At 32.5% G+C, this 19,719-nt stretch overlaps 3 protein-coding genes across 10 annotated transcripts; 1 reads left to right on the top strand and 2 right to left on the bottom strand.

The window, feature by feature from the left end:
- The first annotated feature begins 2,054 nt into the window (after positions 1-2,054).
- Positions 2,055-9,307, top strand: LOC103497826 (uncharacterized). The gene is made up of 7 exons (XM_008460182.3): positions 2,055-2,662; positions 3,565-3,762; positions 4,337-4,609; positions 6,176-6,278; positions 7,284-7,402; positions 8,230-8,406; positions 8,496-9,307. The coding sequence occupies exons 1-7, from the start codon at positions 2,372-2,374 to the stop codon at positions 9,252-9,254; spliced, it is 1,920 nt and encodes a 639-aa protein (XP_008458404.2). The 5' UTR covers positions 2,055-2,371; the 3' UTR covers positions 9,255-9,307.
- Positions 7,957-13,742, bottom strand: LOC103497823 (uncharacterized). 8 transcript variants are annotated; one of them, XR_007824918.1, is made up of 10 exons: positions 13,326-13,742; positions 13,093-13,223; positions 12,797-12,907; positions 12,675-12,719; positions 12,550-12,594; positions 12,369-12,420; positions 12,103-12,199; positions 11,205-11,349; positions 10,314-10,409; positions 7,957-9,180 (listed from the first exon to the last, which is right to left on the bottom strand). XR_007824918.1 is itself a non-coding variant. In XM_017046796.2 (8 exons), exons 1-8 carry the CDS (start codon positions 13,444-13,446, stop codon positions 11,259-11,261), a joined length of 693 nt encoding a protein of 230 aa, XP_016902285.2. In that variant the 5' UTR covers positions 13,447-13,741; the 3' UTR covers positions 11,069-11,258. The 8 variants fall into 8 exon arrangements, 6 of the variants coding, with proteins under 6 accessions (XP_016902285.2, XP_008458398.2, XP_016902286.2 ...); XR_007824919.1 differs by having other exon boundaries at positions 8,101-9,180; positions 11,205-11,416; positions 12,797-12,874; positions 13,326-13,732; XM_017046796.2 differs by lacking the exons at positions 7,957-9,180; positions 10,314-10,409 and having other exon boundaries at positions 11,069-11,349; positions 13,326-13,741.
- A 2,451-nt stretch (positions 13,743-16,193) lies between these two features.
- On the bottom strand, positions 16,194-19,477 carry LOC103497824 (uncharacterized). The gene is made up of 8 exons (XM_008460178.3): positions 18,738-19,477; positions 18,497-18,627; positions 18,238-18,315; positions 18,099-18,143; positions 17,954-17,998; positions 17,820-17,871; positions 17,570-17,666; positions 16,194-16,464 (listed from the first exon to the last, which is right to left on the bottom strand). Exons 1-8 carry the CDS (start codon positions 19,042-19,044, stop codon positions 16,299-16,301), a joined length of 921 nt encoding a protein of 306 aa, XP_008458400.2. The 5' UTR covers positions 19,045-19,477; the 3' UTR covers positions 16,194-16,298.
- Positions 19,478-19,719: the final 242 nt, after the last annotated feature.

A 19,719-nucleotide genomic window follows, 5' to 3' on the forward strand; every position in this document is an offset into this window, starting at 1 on the left:
AAGATTAGAGCTTTTCGTGATCTGATATGCAAGGATATTCAAAACTCTTATCAGATAAAGGAAGCTTGCAATATGTGGATTAAAGGGGAACATAATGAGACTTTCGAGTACGTTTAAAATTGGTTAATCGATTTATTTTTTTAAAATTTGGTACACGATTTTTTTTAATTTTTTTTATATCTTTTACATTTGCCTACCCCAATTTAATTCTTTATACACAATCTTTTTTAGATATTTTACTTTTATACTATTTTTTGTTAAGAAGATGCAAAGAAAAGAAGAAAGACGACCCAAAAAAATATTAAACGACCTAAATAAAGAATTGAAAAATAAAAAAGATAATAGAAAAAAATTGCAAAAAAAAAAAAAAAAAAAACAAAATCTCACAAGACGAATCAAAAAAAGAAAAATAGAATATTTAAAGATGAAACGACAAGCCGTAAATAATATTTGTTATATTTACAAAAGTTTCCAACTATATGGGCATTTCTTTAGAGATATTTTGTTTAATTTCACATCAAACGTATGTTCTAATTCATTAAATACACATCACAAAATATATTTTCTTTAACATCTATTTAGATTGTCAAATTTGCAACACATCGTGACCAGAAAAATAATCATTTTATTTTATTTCAAGATTTTAAAATTAAAAAAAGAATAATAAAAAAAAAGTCTATATCTAGCAAGCATTTTTCAAAGTGGAACTACCAAGTTTTCAAAGTGGGGTCCCCCTCGTCCCCAAGCTCCAATCCAATTATGTTCTCATTTTATCTTATTTTATTTTAGTTCACGAGCTCCGATCCAAATCCCCAAATACGGACAGCTATTAAGAGATTTGTCACTATCCTTTGCCCCTTCTCCAATTTCATCCATTCATTTTGATTTTACATTACTACACTTCAATTATAATAATATAATAATATAATGGCCACTCCACTTGCGGCTTCAATACTTTATTCTATTTCGGTGATATTTCAATTCTTTTTTTTTTTTTTAATTATTATAAATCATTCCATTACTTATAAGAAATTAAAACCCTTTTTTTGTTCTATGTTGTTTTTTTTTTACACCATTTCCTCCTGTGAACACAAAAACCATTTAGCTTACATCACCGGACATTTCTCACTTTTATCTCTACTCATTAGCCCAAATTTAAATATTTATGTAAAATAACAACGAGTTGGACATTCAATTACTGTCAAGTTGTCCATTTATACAGATAATTGCATTTTGATAAGGAAATAGTACATTAAACCATGATATCTAATTTTATTAGGGCCTATTTATGTGACGATGTTAATAGGAGTTTTTTCGTATCTTCTTAATATTCTCTAATTTATATGACCCTTCATAAATTATGGATTTTCAATTCCAAAAATTTTGTTGAGAAAGATTCTACGATCTAGTAAAAGTAATTTTAAAAATATATATATAAGAAGTGAGGTTTCAACTTGAATTCAGGGAAAGTTGAAAAATAATTTTACTATTAGACTAACTATTGATACTAATATTATTTCAGTTTTTTTTGTATGTATAATTCTATATAAATAGCATAAAGTTAGAAGGTCTATACTAATTCCGTCGGTACTTATGAATATTTATAAAGTTTTTTTTATAACATGGGAACTTCTTAAACAATTTCTTATTAAAATGCCTTTAAAGGTATTTATCCTTTCCGAAATGGCAATATTTAAAAAAATCTAGGATTTAAAACCCTAAACAAATTTAGAAAAATCTTAAAGTCAAACAAATCATTTCAAATCTAGAGAATAACAAAAACTTAAACCAAATTAGTTTGTGTATTTTGTCTAATTTAATTAGAAATATCAGATTTTAAAAAGGAAATCAATTAAAAAATAGTATTAAAAGATTAATTCCAAATTTTCGTCGGAGAAAAGGAGAAGGGGAGAGAGAGAGAGAGGGGGAAAAACAAGAAAAAGAAAAAGAAAAACCAATATTCTTGACTTTATAGTCAAACAAATTATTTTTACGCTTTTCTTTGGTTTAGGCGATTGTAATTCGTTACCCAAACACCGAGCATATTTTGACAATGACGAAACTACCCTTACTATCGTTACAGACGCCAAGTAAAGATTTATCTCTGCTTTTCTTCCAAACAATCGCAATAATCTCTCCAGATTTTAGGAATCATAACCATCTTCCCGAATTTCTTCTTCCTTTATTCTTCTTCTTCTTCTTCTTCTTCTCTTCTTCTATCTCTCCTTTATACTTCTCCGATTTTCAAAGCCCTAGATTCATTCGCATTCGATTATTTTCAGATTTGCGGTTATTGTTTGAAGTGCTAAATTCATCGCACTTCGATTTTGATGGTTTTTTCTTGAGGTTTCGATCTCCATAATTCGATACCATGGCGGCCGGTGCAATGGCAACCTATGCGGGAGCCGCCTTGATTATTTATTACCTTCTGAGCCGGAGATTAGCAGCAAAAGGTGATGAGGATGATCGGAGTGGTAATTTGTCTAAATCGATAAGATCGGGTAGGAGAAGGATCTCTCGGAGGCCGGCTCAGGCGCCGGCGACGTGGTTTGAGACGATTACTACTCTATCGGAGACTCTTAGGTTTACATACTCCGAGACCTTAGGCAAATGGCCGATCGGCGACTTGGCATTTGGCATTAATTACTTGATGAGGAGACAGGTGCGCTTGTTTTTCCTTTAGATTTTCCTTTTGTTCGATTTGTCCGACACACTTCCCGATCTTTCACTGGACGACGTGCATTCGCTTGTGGTATCTTTTTGTTTGTTATTTTTTCTTTTCTGCGTTTGGTTTCGAGAGTGTGAACACAGGCAACAATCCGATGGTAGCTTGAGAGTCTCATTCTTGTGCACATAAGGACGTTGTTTTTCATTTCGAGTCTTGGTTTGCCGTAATTTATTGTTCCTGTTTTATATTCTCTGGTGCTTGTTTTCTGGTTTTTCGTTTGCGAATGCCGGTTGTTTTCCTCGTGCTATAACTTTAGAGTGAATTTGGTCACGACGTTACGTATATTTCGAGTCTGAATTCAGCGAGGTTATGTCAATTTAGTTCTGTTCGTACAAGAGTGTGAACTACGCACAATTTTGGTTGGTTTTAGAGCTCTCATCTCTCGAATGTGAACTTTAGGAAGTTGTTTTTCTTTTTGATCTATTAAGACACTTGACATGCACTGATTTATCCGACTGTTTTAGATTTTTCTGTCTCTCTGTTTTCTTTTTTTTCTTTTGTTGCATGTTTATTCATTTTTGAATTCTTGTTTGTTTTCCTTGTACTGCATACGAAAGAGATTTTAGTAATGAGGTGTTGTGGACTAAGCGTTGTTGTTAATCTGCCACGACTATCGTTGACTGTCTGACGTGCATGCAATGGCTTATTTGTCCATTTCTTGAATGTGGATAGAGGACGTTGTTTTATATTTAAAAATCTTCATATGTCGTAATTTATCGTTACTGATTTAGGTTCTTTAGATTTCTTTTACTTTCCTTTTACCGGAGCTTGAAAGTGATTTCAGCTATGAGATCATTTAGATTTTGTAATTTGGACTTATCGATGTTACTGTGTAGGGTAACTTACAAGTTGCTAACGTGTATGCGGGCAACGACAGTGTACAACTTAAAGGTCCTGAAATTATCGCAGAGTTGAAGAGTTTTTTACGGTTGCTCACCTTCTGCATGCTTTTCTCTAAGAAACCGTTTCCGATTTTTCTAGAATCTGCCGGCTATTCTCAGGAGGAAGTGCTTATTCAGAAACCAAAAGCAGGGGTATTAGATTCTGTCCTTGCTTCTCTCATATATTGATTCAATAGCATTATTGATATTTTTCTAGGAAAATTGCGTTCTCAACGTTATAACAATTTCGGAATAAGTAAAACTTTCCTTTCATAATTTGCTCTTTTATTTTTATATTTTGAGAATTAAGTTTATAAATACTGCTTCAACCCGTAGGGCTCCTTGCTTTATTGTCTATTTCAAGGGTGCTTTCAAAATCTAATGCAAGTTTCAGATGTAGGTTTTTTTAGAAACATATTGGTTTGTTTTTGAAATTTGATTAATTTTATTATTCATTTAAATGAAAAGCATTGTGAATTCCTCTTAACGATTTCATTTTTTGTTTTTTTCTTTGAAGTTTATACACGTTTCTTTCCAAATTTTCAATTATAATTTTTAGAGAAACACTTGAATAGAGTTCTAAAAACAAAAACGAGTTCTGGTACCTGGATAGCGCTGAGTTTTAGTATTTATAGAAATTCTAACCTTTATTATTTCCGTTGGTTAGAATTCTCTATTTGAGTTGAGTTTTTTACCATCATTTTAAGTACTCCTTTACTAACTGCAGATTTTGAAGCCTGCCTTTACCATAATTCGTGATAGTAGTTCAAAATGTTTCCTTCTATTGATTCGGGGTACTCATAGTATCAAAGATACATTAACAGCAGTAACTGGTGCAGTGGTTCCTTTCCATCATTCAGTTTTACATGATGGTGGGATAAGTAATCTAGTTCTAGGATATGCACACTTTGGGATGGTTGCTGCAGCGCGTTGGATTGCCAAGCTAAGCACTCCTTTCTTACTCAAAGGTCTTGACGATTTTCCCGATTACAAAATAAAGGTACATTATTTTCTTACCTTCTTTGGTTTTCTAAATCTATCTATACGCATATAAAATCAATTACTTCATTATTCTTTCTTATACCGTCATTGTCTCCTTCTATCAATCAGATTCTACTGGATGATGAAAACTTCTGTTTTGCCTACCATATTTTCATCATAATCTTGTTTGAATTGATAAATTGTATTTTTTTTCCCGGATGTTTCTGAGATGAACTATGTTAGTATTTGTGGATTTTTTTTATTAATCTCAGAGATTTTAGTTTTATAATGTGTTTAGTTATATTTTTGAAGAAATTTGGCTAGCGAAGTTGGTGATTATTTGTTTAGAAGACCTTTTATTAGTAAGAAATGAAAGAGTATTAGGGGGGAAAGAGAACCAACAAACTATCTATATCCCCTCCTAAGAGAATCTAAAAGGAAGCTACTCGTTTAAGATTGAAGAGTTTTTTCTATAGGATTTTTTTTTTGAAGAAATGTTGTTATTACAAGAGAAATCCTAGAAAGGCTGAAGAGAGGGGAACCTATCCCCTATCTTCGTAGATCCTTTATTTTCTTTCCACATAAAATCAACCTAGCCGCACAATTCCACACAATATATCTGCCTTCTTGGACATTGTCCATCCATCCAAAAAGACTTCAAGGAGCCAACCTGAACCATCTATAGTTTTAGGCAAGCAGTCATTCTAAACTCAAAGCAATAATGGCGAAACATATGGTCTAGATTTCTTCATTCCTAAGGCATATGTGACAGACAGAGGGCTACAAAGCGCAACTTTTACATTTCCTCTGCAATCGATCTTGAACATATAACCCTGTGTGGGCTAAATACCACTATAAAATTCCAACTTTCTTAGGACATTTGAAATTCCAGATGGCATCGATAGGTGGATTTCGTCTTGGGGACCGTTTCCATCATCTTCAGAAAAGGTATCCCCTCTTTCTAGAGGCCAAAGAAACTGTCGTTTTCACCCAAACGCACCAATAACCGGAAGAGAGTTACAATTCCTGGCTAGTCTAGATTCAAATGCATATACATATGATCTAAGTTTTTAAGGTAATCCATATCATCGTGGATGGTACTTGTAAGGGTCAATTTGGTAAAGCTAAAGAACATAGAGAGAACGGATTTAGGTTGGTGGCCTCCAAATGTAGTGTAGTAGAGCCCAGTAGTAATTTGTGAGAATAGTTTAGGTACACGCGAACTAGCCTTTGACACCATGAATATTAACCATGTTAAGATCTTCAAGTGAAAATATTTTTGATACATACATATTCCAAAAAATGATTATCTGTTTGTCTGCAACAGAAGCATGACGATGAGATGAGGTTAAATTTAAATCATGAAAAGATTAGATCATCATCGCCCGCCTGATCTTTCCTAGTTTAACGAGGCTTCTAAGATTGTCAAAAGTTGAAGTAAAAAGTAAAAGAAAACGTACACTTTTTTGTACAAACTAAGTACTTATTAATTACAAAATCAAGAAAAATACTCTGGTTTTTTGATTCTTTATCTACTTTCCATGTAGAGGACATCATTTCTAATTCTTAGATTTTGATACTTCAGATTGTTGGACATTCCCTTGGTGGTGGAACCGCTGCTTTACTAACATATATTCTTCGAGAGCAAAAGGAGTTCTCCTCTAGCACTTGCATCACATTTGCCCCAGGTTTGCAAACTTCTTCCTTTGTTCAGATTCTCCTTTTTCTTGTGAGATTTAGGATATGTTTGGATTGACTATAAAAAAAAAATATTTTCGACCTTTGAAAAATTAAACTAAGCACTCTTAATATTCATTGGTACTTAGAAAAGCAAGGCATTGTGTTGCATTGCATTCATGTTTGACAACCGTTTTCTTCAGTCGGTTGCTTTCTTTCAATGGATTTCAATGGTTGTTTGCTCATAAGAATATATTTGTTTGCTTCTTTTAACAATTTTCTTTGAAATATCGATAATTTGACTATTTTTAATACTTTTTTCTTTGGACATATCAGATGAATGGGTTGGATTAGCCTCATGCTCTTATTTCCTTACTATTTTATAACTATAATGATAAAATATTAATATGAAAGAATATTCCTATAAGAAAAAAGTTTATATACTTTACTTAAATTAATAATTAAATCTTTTTCTTTCAAAATATGAACATTGTTATATTAATATTCCTATCCATATTAACTGATATCGACGTGTGATTCACAATTATATCGATAAATATTTTGATTATTGATTGTATGTCGGTGGGATGAGGTTTTAGAATGTTTAAACGTTTTTTATGGAAATTTTTATGCGTACGGATTTGGATTTGCCTCTATAATTTCCTCATAAATTATTTATGATCCAACCACCTATGTCTACCGACATTGTCAACCATAAGAATAAAGGTGTTTTACTATTAAAATTGAAAAAAAAAAAGAAAAAGAAAAAAGTAGGTGTTGCCTGTTTAGAAAAAATGATGATGAACTTTAATGTGCGGAGACTTTTTAGGGTTTTTTTTAATCAACTAAATTAACTTTTTTTTTTTTCCAACAAGATGTCATAAAATTTTGAATTTTTTTCTGACGTATTTTATTACTACATCCTTTTGCTAATATATTAATTTACGATTACAACAATTTCTTGTTGGCCAACCTGTATTTACTATTTACAATTACAATTACTTGTATGGGGGTAGCTGCTTGTATGACATGGGAGTTGGCAGAATCGGGTAAGCAGTTCATCACTACCATTATTAACGGTTCAGATCTTGTTCCCAGCTTCTCCGCGGCTTCTATTGACGACTTGCGTTCTGAGGTAATAAAAGGAAAACCCACAGTTTTTACCATAATTGTGAAATTTTATATTTATTCCCCCATATCTATATATATATATATATATATATAATTTTAGAAACATTATTTTAAATGAAAACTTCCAGAAATATTTACAAATATTATAATTATTGTTGGAGTAATTACAGTTTGTCCGAAAAAATTTACAAATATAATAATTTCAATTCTAGTATGGATGTGAACTCAAGAAATTGATCTAAACTTTTATAACTTATTTTCTCTCTCTAGTTAGTTCTCTTTTATTCTTTTATCTCTTCTCTCGATAGATGATATTAGGGGTTGTTTGGAACGAATTATCTCAAACTATAATAATCATTTTTTTACTACAGTCAATACTATTTCTAAACTTTCACTTGCTATAATATTTACTATTTTCTAAACTCTTGCTCTAAAGAGCATGTTCAATTTATGAATATTTTGGTTTGATTTGCTATGCTTGGAAACACCCATTTGTACTCTGGAATTTCTCTTGTTTCCCTGTCGACCCTTTTTTTCTTTGTCTATCTTAAAAATTTATTTCTTTTTCTTTTTCTTTTTTCTATAAATGTTATTTATGTTTGGGTTGTAGCTGCATCTTTCCTTTTCTTATTTTCTTCTTCCAACTATGATGAACGAATAACCCATTAGTATTATAAAAGGATAATCTTTCAAAATGCAAAATGATTCCACACATTTTGATGATGCTTTTATAAATTTTTGAAATATATTATCGTAAAAGTATAACATCATGATTTCTAATTTCTAATTTCTTGTATGGTATTATTATCATTACGATTGGTTAATGATCAGGTGACAGCATCATCATGGCTGAATGATTTACGAGATCAGGTAGAGCGCACAAGGGTTCTCAACGTTGTTTATCGCTCCGCAAGTGCTCTAGGCTCACGCCTTCCATCCATTGCTACAGCCAAAGCTAAGGTTGCTGGTGCCGGCGCCCTCCTCCGCCCAGTCTCAACTACCACCCAGGTTTCTCTCTTCATCAAAATGGAAATATTTTTCCTTCTTTCTAACGCTTTGTTGTTTGATTTAACATTAGGATTGACATTGTTTTTTAGGCTGCCGTGAAAAGCGCAGTTGTCAGAACTCGCTCTTCTCTATCTTCCTGGTCTTGTATGGGCGCCCGTAGAAGAAACGGTGGCATTTTATCCAATCCCACAGAGGAATTGCCTGAAGTTCCTCGGATAACGGAAAGAAATCACGAGTCACTCATATCCGAAGAAGTTACGATTAATGGAATAGAAATGAAAAAGAAGACAGAGTCTGGCAGCTCTTCATGTGACGATAATTCAGATCATGACACAGATGAAGAGCGACACCACCTCATTACTGAAGAAAGAATCATCGCCTCGACTGATGTCGAAGACATTACAGATGGTGAGTTGTGGTATGAATTGGAGAAGGAACTGCAACGACAGGAAAGAAAGGTCGATGCCAATACTCGAGAAGGCAAAGTGGCTACAGTAGCCAAGGAGATCAAGGAAGAAGAGGAGAGTATGTTGACTGATGTCGAGGGAAGCAGTGAAAAGCCATTGTCTTCTCTAGATGCTTCGGAAAATGTTCGTTTCTATCCTCCAGGGAAAACGATGCATATTGTTTCAACTCCCTCACCGAATTCTGATAATTTAGTTCAGGACGATGAGGACGAGAGTATGCAGGAAATAGTTGGGATATACGAGACACCTAGAGAATTGTATAGTAAGCTGCGTCTCTCAAGAACAATGATTAATGATCATTATATGCCTATGTACAAAAAGATGATGGAATCATTAATCAACCAACTTGAAAATGATGTAATAAGCAATTATGAAATGTAAATAATTCAATTGCATCTAAAAATCTATAAGATAAAAATGTTTCTTAGTATTAATACATCGGAGCATTGCAATTTGATCAATTCTTCAAGTAATGTTTTTTAAAGTAAAGTCTAGTTTTGGTTCTTAAAATCTTAATCAATTTCTTTTATTTACCCTTTATGTTCCGATAAATAAACTATTTATCAATTATAGTAATATGTATATATATATATATATATATATATAAACACAAGTATATAAAGAGTTTTCTTTTATTATATTTGAAAATATTTTGTTAAAATAAATAAATATATTTATAAATATACTAAAAAAGGGGCATAAAAATTTCAAAGTCTAACTCTAAATCACACCGACTAAAATGATCCATTTTTTTTTTTTAAATACTGACTAAAATGATCCATGGTTAAAAACGGACTAAAACGAAGAAGTACAAAAATCCAAAGGATATGACCAATTTCATCCATCAACTTGGAAGAAGCAATTCTCAGTGTAACTGTGTACCCACCCATTAGTTAATTATTTTATTTTTAAAAATATTTTCTACCGTTTAAGTAGTTAAATTTAAAGTAGGAATATATTCTTCAACTTTTTTATTTGTTTTAAAATAGCATTATACTTCCAAAGTTGGCAATATTATTCTTGAATAACTTGGAATTCTTCAAAAATATCTTTGAAATATAGATTCTTCCAAATTTTAGATAGAATTAAGATAGAAATTGATATAGTAACCATCTGATTTAGATCATTACATTGTTTTAGGTCGTCACCGACAATTTCATGTCTTAATTCCTATTCGAATATCTAAAGAAATTCCACTCTATGCTTAATACCAATTTTTGGAAAGAAAAAAAAAGTAGTTTTTAAAATTGAAAAATGATATTTGTTAGAATTTAGTGTAATGTAAAGGTTTATATCATCAGTTTTCCTTTAAAAAAGAATTAAAGAGCAATTTCTAAAAATAATTTTGGAAACAATGCTTCACAAAAAAGAAATGAATAAAAAAATCGTTACCACCATAGCGTAACACGTAGCGCAGAGCATTAAATATTTTTTTTTTACCTCGTTTGGATTCCAAAATGAGGCTGCCAGGCTCATGTATCTTCATGGCAGGAGGCAGCCACCATTCAATCTCCATTGGCAGAACACTCACAATATCTGGAAAAAGACATCCCAGACACCGAGTAACTTAATAAAGACATCCCATGACGCTGATGAAAAAACTACTTATAAACAACAATATGATCTCCAGTTCAAGTCTAATATTTGTTGAGATCCCAACTTAAAATCCCCGCACATTCACCGTTGTACAAGAAAACGTATCAACAAGATGTCGGATTTCAGTGAAGGTAAAATTCAAGGTAGAGGAAAAAAGATGGTATGGGCAAATAAATTGTGTTTAATCCAGGATGATCGATGTGTAGAGATCAAACCAAATTAAGTGTTATTGAGAACCGGTTATGAGCTACAACTACAACCAAACAAATTGGTTTTCTAGGCTTCGAGCTTGTTAAGCCTAATTCTAAAACACCCAACTCGAATCAAATGTAAATTGAACATTAAAAAATCTGAAGGTTTTAGCCCATAGCTATCATGTTTTTTGGTTTTGGTTTCTGCTTTATTAAATTTCTTTTAAGGAATAAATCAATAACATATCCATGCTAAACTAAAGGGATACACACATACATACATATATATTACATTTTCTGGTCAAATTGGCAAACCCTTTATCCAAACCAATTGTTTGGTTTTTTAATGTTTACAAGCACACCACAAAAGCAACATGTTAAGTTTACACACTCAACAGGGTGGAACCATAGAAAAAAACAAAATTATTTAGCTTAATATTATAGTTCATGGATGGTTTGGCTTCATTAAAGTTTTTAAATCTGTTGCAAAGATATAAATTATTGTTTACAACCGCAGCATAAAAACAGTATGTTAAGATTGTACCTCTCAAAGCTTTCAAGGATCTATAAGCCTTTGCAGTGATTTTGTTCAACAATATCAACCATCATACCGGAACTTGATGGATTCTGGAGGCTCCTCTTCCATAATGCCTGAACCGTAACTGGTCAAATATTTACGAAGGGTTGTCCTACGATCTCCAAGGAAAGTGTGATCCAGAAAGTTGTTATAAGCTATTTCACCCAAATTTTTTGCAGCTAAAACACTAGGAAAATGTCAGTTTAGGCCGAGAAGTTGATACGAACAAATTATGAACAGAGTTGAAAAACAGCTAATAATGACACATCCTTGTTTTTCTACCAGAAGCAAAACACTATCAGACACCAAAGTAGATGATCAACCAATTAAGAAAAGTAAACTCCATATACAACTTAGCAAAAGAAAATAATTTACCGATAGTTTTCCTACATGGAAAGAAAACTGCAGTGTGTATCACTTGTATATCAAGAACCCATGGAGAGTACGCTATCACTAACAACAACAAAAATTAACTAAAAGATGAACGTTTCATGCTTTGATCTAAAATTTAGAATTTCTACTTTCGCTATTCTTTTGAAGGTTTAAAATCTATTGTGAATAGAACAAAGTGAGATGCATTTTCTTTTCTTTCTTGTAAGAGAAAATTAAGACCGGTAGCATAACATTTCCCGATATATCTAGAGCAGCATATATATACTAAACGAAAAAGATTTTGTACATTTACAATATCATAATCAACAGAAGCATGTGACGCTGGTCCCAACTGTTATACATATGATTTAGCAATGGATCTTGAACCAAATTAAACATAGCCTTATTTCTAAGTTTCTTGCTGAATTTTGCTGTTATTATATGAGAATATTTGCTTGGACAGAAGATACATTGCAAATAGCAAATAACTTACCAGTGTCGAAGATAGACGCGACATGGTAAGATGTCATCTCTCCATATCTTATCAATATTACGACGACCGTAATGATGAAAATAAATGTCCTTATTCCCTGATATTAGCAGAAATAAGCTAGGATTTAGTACGAATTCTTGCTTTAAAGTACCATATTTTTTGGTCACAACATCTAGGGTTTTCTGTATTGATTTCCATAATTATTCATGAATATTTTGGTATTTTCGTATTTTGGTATAACTAAGCAGGATAGTTTTTAAGAGTACCTTTGCATCTCACTTGGAAAAACTCCTCATCGGTGTACCGTGAACAAAGCACCTGCAATGTAACGTCAAAACATCAATCGATAACTATAGAATGTGATATATTTATGCAATTGACATTTAACAGTAACCTAAGATCGAGTCAGTGATGCGACTGACTACACAATCATCAATCATCACATACCGCTGGTTTATCATATATCTTTCCGTCTAATGTTTCAGGAAGAACCTGCATCAAATGCATACATCACGAAGAGTACCATCATAGTTCATCAAAGATAATATGACGAAAAGGAACCAGACACTTACAATAAGAAATCGAAACTCAATCTCTCTCTGTATAAACGCTGGAATCTGACAACGGAGAATAAGAAATTATTCCACTTCAAAACGAGGTTCAATTATTCTACATGAAGTTCTGTTAATGTTACCTCGGACTTTTTAATCTCAAAAACCGTAATGATGATATTTTCTCCTTCGCAAGGCTCCGAACACAAGCTGGAAATCTCCTGATATTCAGATGAATAGCACGTCGTGAAACACTACAATTTCCTTCGGTCAGATTAGAAATTAAACTTAAAAATCGAAAGAAAATGGAAGAGGAAGAAGAGCAACCATTAATCATACATGTAAACTCACATCTCTTTTCACAGAATTTCTCTGCATCCAATCAAATATAATACAAATAATACTAAACACTAGACAGTGTCTCAAAGAACAGGGAAACCTTTGTTTCAGGTTTAGCAATGCCGCGCTCAAAGAATATAGGAGCTACATGTCCGAAAAAACGTCTGAAGCCGTTCAATCTGGCCATTCTAAAGTTGATCAGTTCAGGAAAGGTACCTCGAGCACTCCTCTCTGCATCGGCAGAGAGAGAAATCAAACACAAAAACCTCTAACGCCACAAAATCAACCATCAACACTACGAAATGATCAATTTATTACTTCGATCGCACATACCAGAGAGGAGAGAACCAAATCCACAAACGGAAATATAGTCGCTGTTGGAGAAGATGACTTCAAAATCGGACTCATCGCGCAGTTCCTTCGGTTCAGCTTCATTCAACATGGAATTCGACATTCTACAATTCGACGATGCGTTGATCGGAGATATTGGCCGGAGCCGGAAAAAACAGAAGAGTAGGCAATACAGAAAGAGAAAGTAAACGCAAGCTGAAACTGAAACGTAAAGTAGATTTGTATGCGAAGCGAAGGGAAATGGCTTAGAGATGGAGAACAATGAGCGAATTGGAGAGCAAGTCGATCATTCATTCCCCGCGAGAATTAGAAACTCAAAAACAATGGCGTATACTAAAATTTCACATTCATGATCATACATATATATATTTCGAACATTTCAAATACTATTTTTTGTTGTAAAATTATAGAGATGTTAAAAGTACCAAATTAGCAAAATTAAGGAAACTCTACTTTTTATAATTCTATAACACAGCGTTGAGATGTTTAAGAGTTATACGTTACTTAATTAATTAGTTTTGAGATGAGATCTTATACTATAGGTTTGAATATCAAAATTTAATGGTTTTACTTTAAATAAATCAATGGATCGATTTTTTTTACATATATTAAAAAAAAGTTATGCATTTGGAACTTGAAGCTACGGAAGATGATGATACATGAGATATTGTTCCTTTGCCTCCTAACAGACATAACTTTGATTATCGATTGATTTATAAGATAAGCATTGTGTTGATAGGTATATAGAGTCATGTAAGGCTAGATTTGTTGTCAAGGAGTACACTCAACAAGAGGACTTAGATTTCAATGAGACTTTTTCACCCATAGTCAAACTTGTCGCAGTCAGGGTGTCTAGAGTGCTCGTACTTTGGTTGTGTCTTCCAATTGGTCTTTATTGCACATCAATTTGAATTATGTATTTCTTCGTGGTGATTTGTTCAAAGAAATATTCATAAATATCCCTCTTAATTGTAAACCTCATGGTTCTTTTTCAAACAGTGGAAAATTAGTTTGTCGTTTAAAGAAGTCCATTTATGACATTCAATAGGCTTCTCATCAATGGTTTGCCAAGTTCTCTAACACACATTAGTTGCTCTTTGATTTTATGGAGTCTAAAGCTGACTATTCCTTATTTGTATAGGATTCTTTATGATAATTCCACAACAATACTCTCGATGTATGTCAATGATATTATTATTATTATTATTATGGGTGCTAATACCAAATAGTTCGATCATAAACCTAAATTTTTATTACATGAACACTTCAAGCTTAACATGGAGCTCTTGCCTCCACTATTCATAAGGCTGTTTGGCCCACTGTTTCACTTCATGACTTATGCATATCTATTATCCAACCCTCTATGCATATCTATTATCCAACCCTCTATCTTGTTTTGTGATAATCAAAGTTGTGGTACATTTGCAACGAATTCCATCTCCCGTGAGCATACTAAAGGCATGGAACTTGACTACCATTTCAGAGGGGGAAAAGGTTGCCAATGGTTCATTCAAGATTTTTCCTACGTCTCATCATCATGAGTTAAAGGAATTTCATACTTGTGCTTGTGTTGAGTAAACATGTTCATTATTTATATTATATTTATATTATTGACATTTTAGTGCTTCATTTTTTTATTTTAAAAATCATTTTAAATGACAAAACTTTTAAAAATACTTACAAATATAACAAAATATAACAATTTATGATAGACCAAGATAGGCTACAATATTTGTGATTTGTCTCTATCATTGTGATATTTTATTACATTTTATAAATATTTTAATTTGTTTTGCTATATTTGAAAATCACCGTAAGGGTATTGATTTACTCTTTATATCCATATCAAAATTAAGAAGACGTAAAAATATCAATTAAAATACTTAATATATTGAAGGAAATTTAATAGTATGATTATAGATAGATCTATTCATGATTGTTAGGATAAATTATTAGGCCTAATTCTAAAACACACCTTTGGAATGAAATTAAATTTAATAATTCTTTCCAACAAGCATTTGATACTTTTAAAATGAATAAATCACTAACCTATTCATGCTAAATCGAAGGGATGCTAAATACAACAAAACTTTCTTATCAATTTAGCCTATTTCCAATATTTATATATCAGTTTCTGGGAAAATAGAGTTTTTTTTTAACCCTCATCGAAACCAAATTTCCGTTATTTATTTATTCTTTAAAAATAAAATTATTTAGCTCTCAGCTCAATATCAAACTTCATCAATGGATGGTTTGGATACATTAAAGTTCTTGTTTAAGGGCTATTATACATTTTTTCTTACAAGTGCAACATAAAAGTAACGAAAAATTGCTTCGTTTAATTTTTAAGTTTAACGTTCGCACCACAAATTACAAAATAGACCTTTTTAACTCTTGAAAGTTTAAAAGGTAACTAAATTATTTTTGTTATTCTGTTTAATAATGATCAATTTTTCAAAAATATGATATCTCTAAGATTATTTTATAAACTAAAATATCATATAATTATGTTAAAAATTAAAAGAAAAAAAAATACTTCAAAAACCTTTTAACCATATTCTATCTCAGTGTTCAATTCACCGTTAAGTTAAAAAGTTAACATCTATAAGAGTAATTATAATAATTAAGTATAACAAAGTTCATTAGTGATAAACTTTTATGGTAGACTCTTAATGGTTTATTAGTAATAGACTAATATTTGCAACATGATCTACCATCGATAGGCTTTAATGTGCTATGTTTGCAATTTTTTTAAAATGTTGATATATACTTAATTATTTAGATTCTAATTATTATATTTGCAACTATTTCTATATATAAAACTTAGTAAATGTTCGTATTCTCCCAAACTTGAGAACTAGAGCGGTAATTTTCCGAATAAATAATATGTTAATCGTACCTCGTAAGGCTTTCAAGGATCTATAAGTCATTGCACTTATTTTGTTTTCCATAATATCAACCGCCATATCGGAACTTGAGGGATTCGGGAGGCTCCTCCTCCATAATGCCTGAACCATTACCGGTCAAATATTCACGAACGGTTGTACTACGATCTCCAAGGAAAGTATGATCCAGAAAGTTGTTATAAGCTTCGTCACCCAGGTTCTTTGCAGCTAAAATACTAGAGAAAAATACCAGTTTAGATCGAGAAGTTGACACGAACAACTTATGAACAGAGTTGAGAAACAGCTTCTAAGCATGTCTGAATTTTTCAATCAGAAGCAAAATTATTGGACACTAAAGTAAGATAGAAACCAATTAAGAAAAAAGTAAACTCTATACACTACAATTTAGCAAAAGAGAAAATTCGCTAACTTTTCCTACATGGAAAGAGAACTTCACTTTGTCTACTTTATTCCTAGCAAAGCTACAAATTAAATAGCGTCTATCACTTATGAGGCACCAATGAAGAGTCTACCATCACCAGCAATAAGAAAGATTAACAACTAAAAGATCAAAGTTTCAATTTTCATGCTTTGATATAAACTTAGAATTTCTATTTTCACTATTTGGCATACACACACACACACTCTTTTAGGGGTGGTTAGGCCTCCAACTTCAAGTAGGTGATAGCGCACTCCATGCTCGGGGCTCCAATTACAATAGTTAGTGTTTCCAACTATTATAACATGCAATTAATTAAAGTATTACCATTTCGAATTCCTTTTTGTTACGACATTTAATGCAGTGTTTAGTATTACGTACTCATTCCCTCTTTTTCTCTTTGTTTCTGTACTAATCTTCTGAAAAAGTTTGCACTCCAAACATAGGCTGCTACTATAATCCAGATTAAAATAGTGAGCACCTAAAAAACCCTACAAACTATAATAACCACCGACTACGATAACAACTCAGGCCGTAAACACACCGTTGAAGGTTTAAAATCTATAGGGAACAGAATACACTCAGATGTGTCAAGAGCAAAGATCAATATCATAGCATTTTCGATCGGTGTTTAAAATCTATAGGGAACAGAACACAGTCGGATGTGTCAAGAGAGCAAAGATCAATATCATAGCATTTCCGATCTAGAGCAACATCTGTATGCTAAACCAAACAAATTTTGTACATTTGCAATATCATAATCAACAGAAGCATGTGATGCTGGTCCCAAGACCTTGAATCAAATTAAACAGTCTTATTTCTCAGTTTCATGTTGAATCTTGTTGCTAATGTAGGAATATATTTTCTTGGAGACACAGAAGATGGATAGCGAAATTACTTACCAGTGACGAAGATAAACGCGACAAGGAAAGATATCATCTCTCCATATCTTATCGATATTATGCCGACCATAATGATGAAAAAAGATGTCCTTATTCCCTGGTATTAGCAGAAATAAGCAAGCATTCAGTAGAAATTCTTACATTGAAGTAGCATTTTCTTTGGCCTCAATTCCTAGGCTTTTCTACTTTGCCTTCCATAATAGTTCATGAAAATTTCGGTATAACCAAGCAGGATAGTTTTTAAGAGTACCTTTGCATCTCACTTGGAAAAACTCTTCATCAGTGGATCGAGAACAAAGCACCTGCAATGCAACTTTAAAACATCAATCGATCACTATAAATTATCAGTAACCTAAGAGTACACAATCATCAATCATCACATACCGCTGGTTTTTGATATGCCTTTCCATCTAATGTTTCAGGAAAAACCTACATCAAATATATATATATCTCAAATGGTATCAACAGAAATTATTGGTCTTACAGAGTTCATCAGAGACGAGATAATGGACAGGAAGCAGACACTTACTGCTAGAAATCGAAACTCAATCTCTCTTTGTATAAACGCGGGAATCTGACACCGTTAGGCAGCATAAACGAGAGTAAGAAAATTTTCCTCTTCAAATCGAAGTTCGATTATACTACATGAGAAGTGCTATTGATGTTACCTCAAACTTCTTAATCTCGAAAACCGTAATGATGATATTTTCTCCTTCGCAAGGCTCCGCACACAAGCTGGAAATCTCCTGATATTCGGATGAATGGCACGTCGTTAAACATTATAGCAGAATTCCTTCGGTTAAAATAGAAATTAAACTTAAAAATCGAAGACAAATTGTCTCACATCTCTTTTCACAAAAATTGTCTGTATCCAATCAGATTTATTATAAATAAAACAGTAGACAGAGTTTCAAAGAATAAGAAAACCTTGGTTTCAGGTTTAGCAATGCCGCGCTCAAAGAATACAGGAGCTACATTTCCGAAAATGCGTCTAAAGCCATTCAATCTCGCCATTCTAAAGTTGATCAGATCAGGAAATGTACTTCGCGCACTCCTCTCTACATGGACAGAGAAAGAGAGAGAGAAATCAAGCACACAGACCAAAAACACCACAAAATCAACCATCAAGATTACGAAACGATCAATTTATTACTTCAATCGTACATACCAGAAAGGAGAGAACCAAATCCACAAACGGAAATATAATCGCTGTCAAAGAAGACTGCTTCAAAATCGGACTCATCTCGCAGTTCCTTTGGTTCTGCTTCACTCACAAGAGAAATCGACGACACATTGATCGGAGATATTCGCCGGAGTAGGCCGGAGCCGTAGCAAAGAGGAGAGTGTGCATTACCGAAAGAGAAAGGAAATGGAAGCTGAAACTGAAATTTAGAGGGAATTGGGATGCGATTGGAAGCGGAAAGCCCTAGAGATGGAGAAGGACGAGCAAATTGGAGAGCGAGTCGATCAGTCATTGCCCGCGACAATCAGAAACTCAAGAACTTATGAAAATCTGTTGGTTTCCAAAATAGCTTTCAGAATTCGTTGGTCGCTGTGGTTGTAATAGTGATATAAGTTTAAATACTTCGTTTATTTATTTATTATTCTTATAACCATTGTAGAATTGTAGAATGAAGAATTTTGGAGTGATAGCAAACGATTATCGCATCATTTCTCATATTATCGATGAATTTAGAAGACATCATGTTTACCAAATTGAAATTGAAATAAAAAATTAATAACAAATATGATAATGTCGTCCTGATTATTGGATTGAATTTAATTTTGTTATTTTTTCTTTTACCAAAGAACGGATACTAATTAGACCTAAGGCTAAATAGACCAATAGAGACGACCGAGAGAATTTTAAGATCGGATGAACTAGAAGCTTTAACTAACTCTCTAAAGGCTTAAAAAAATGAAAAACGTGTTGCAATGGTTGCACGAGAAGTGTTTAATTTCAATTACTTGAGTGAACATATTGACATTTAGAATAGTTGGTTTGAGCTAAATTACTTCAATGAGTTTTGTAAGAGTGTTATCAATTGTTTTCATATTTGATTCCATCTTTATACATGTAATTTGAATTTAATTAAAAACATTTTCAAAAGTAATTTTAATTACTATAAAAATATTACATCTGACGTCGA

The sequence above is a fragment of the Cucumis melo genome, chromosome 11 (genome assembly GCF_025177605.1).
Source record: "Cucumis melo cultivar AY chromosome 11, USDA_Cmelo_AY_1.0, whole genome shotgun sequence".
NCBI lineage: Eukaryota > Viridiplantae > Streptophyta > Magnoliopsida > Cucurbitales > Cucurbitaceae > Cucumis > Cucumis melo.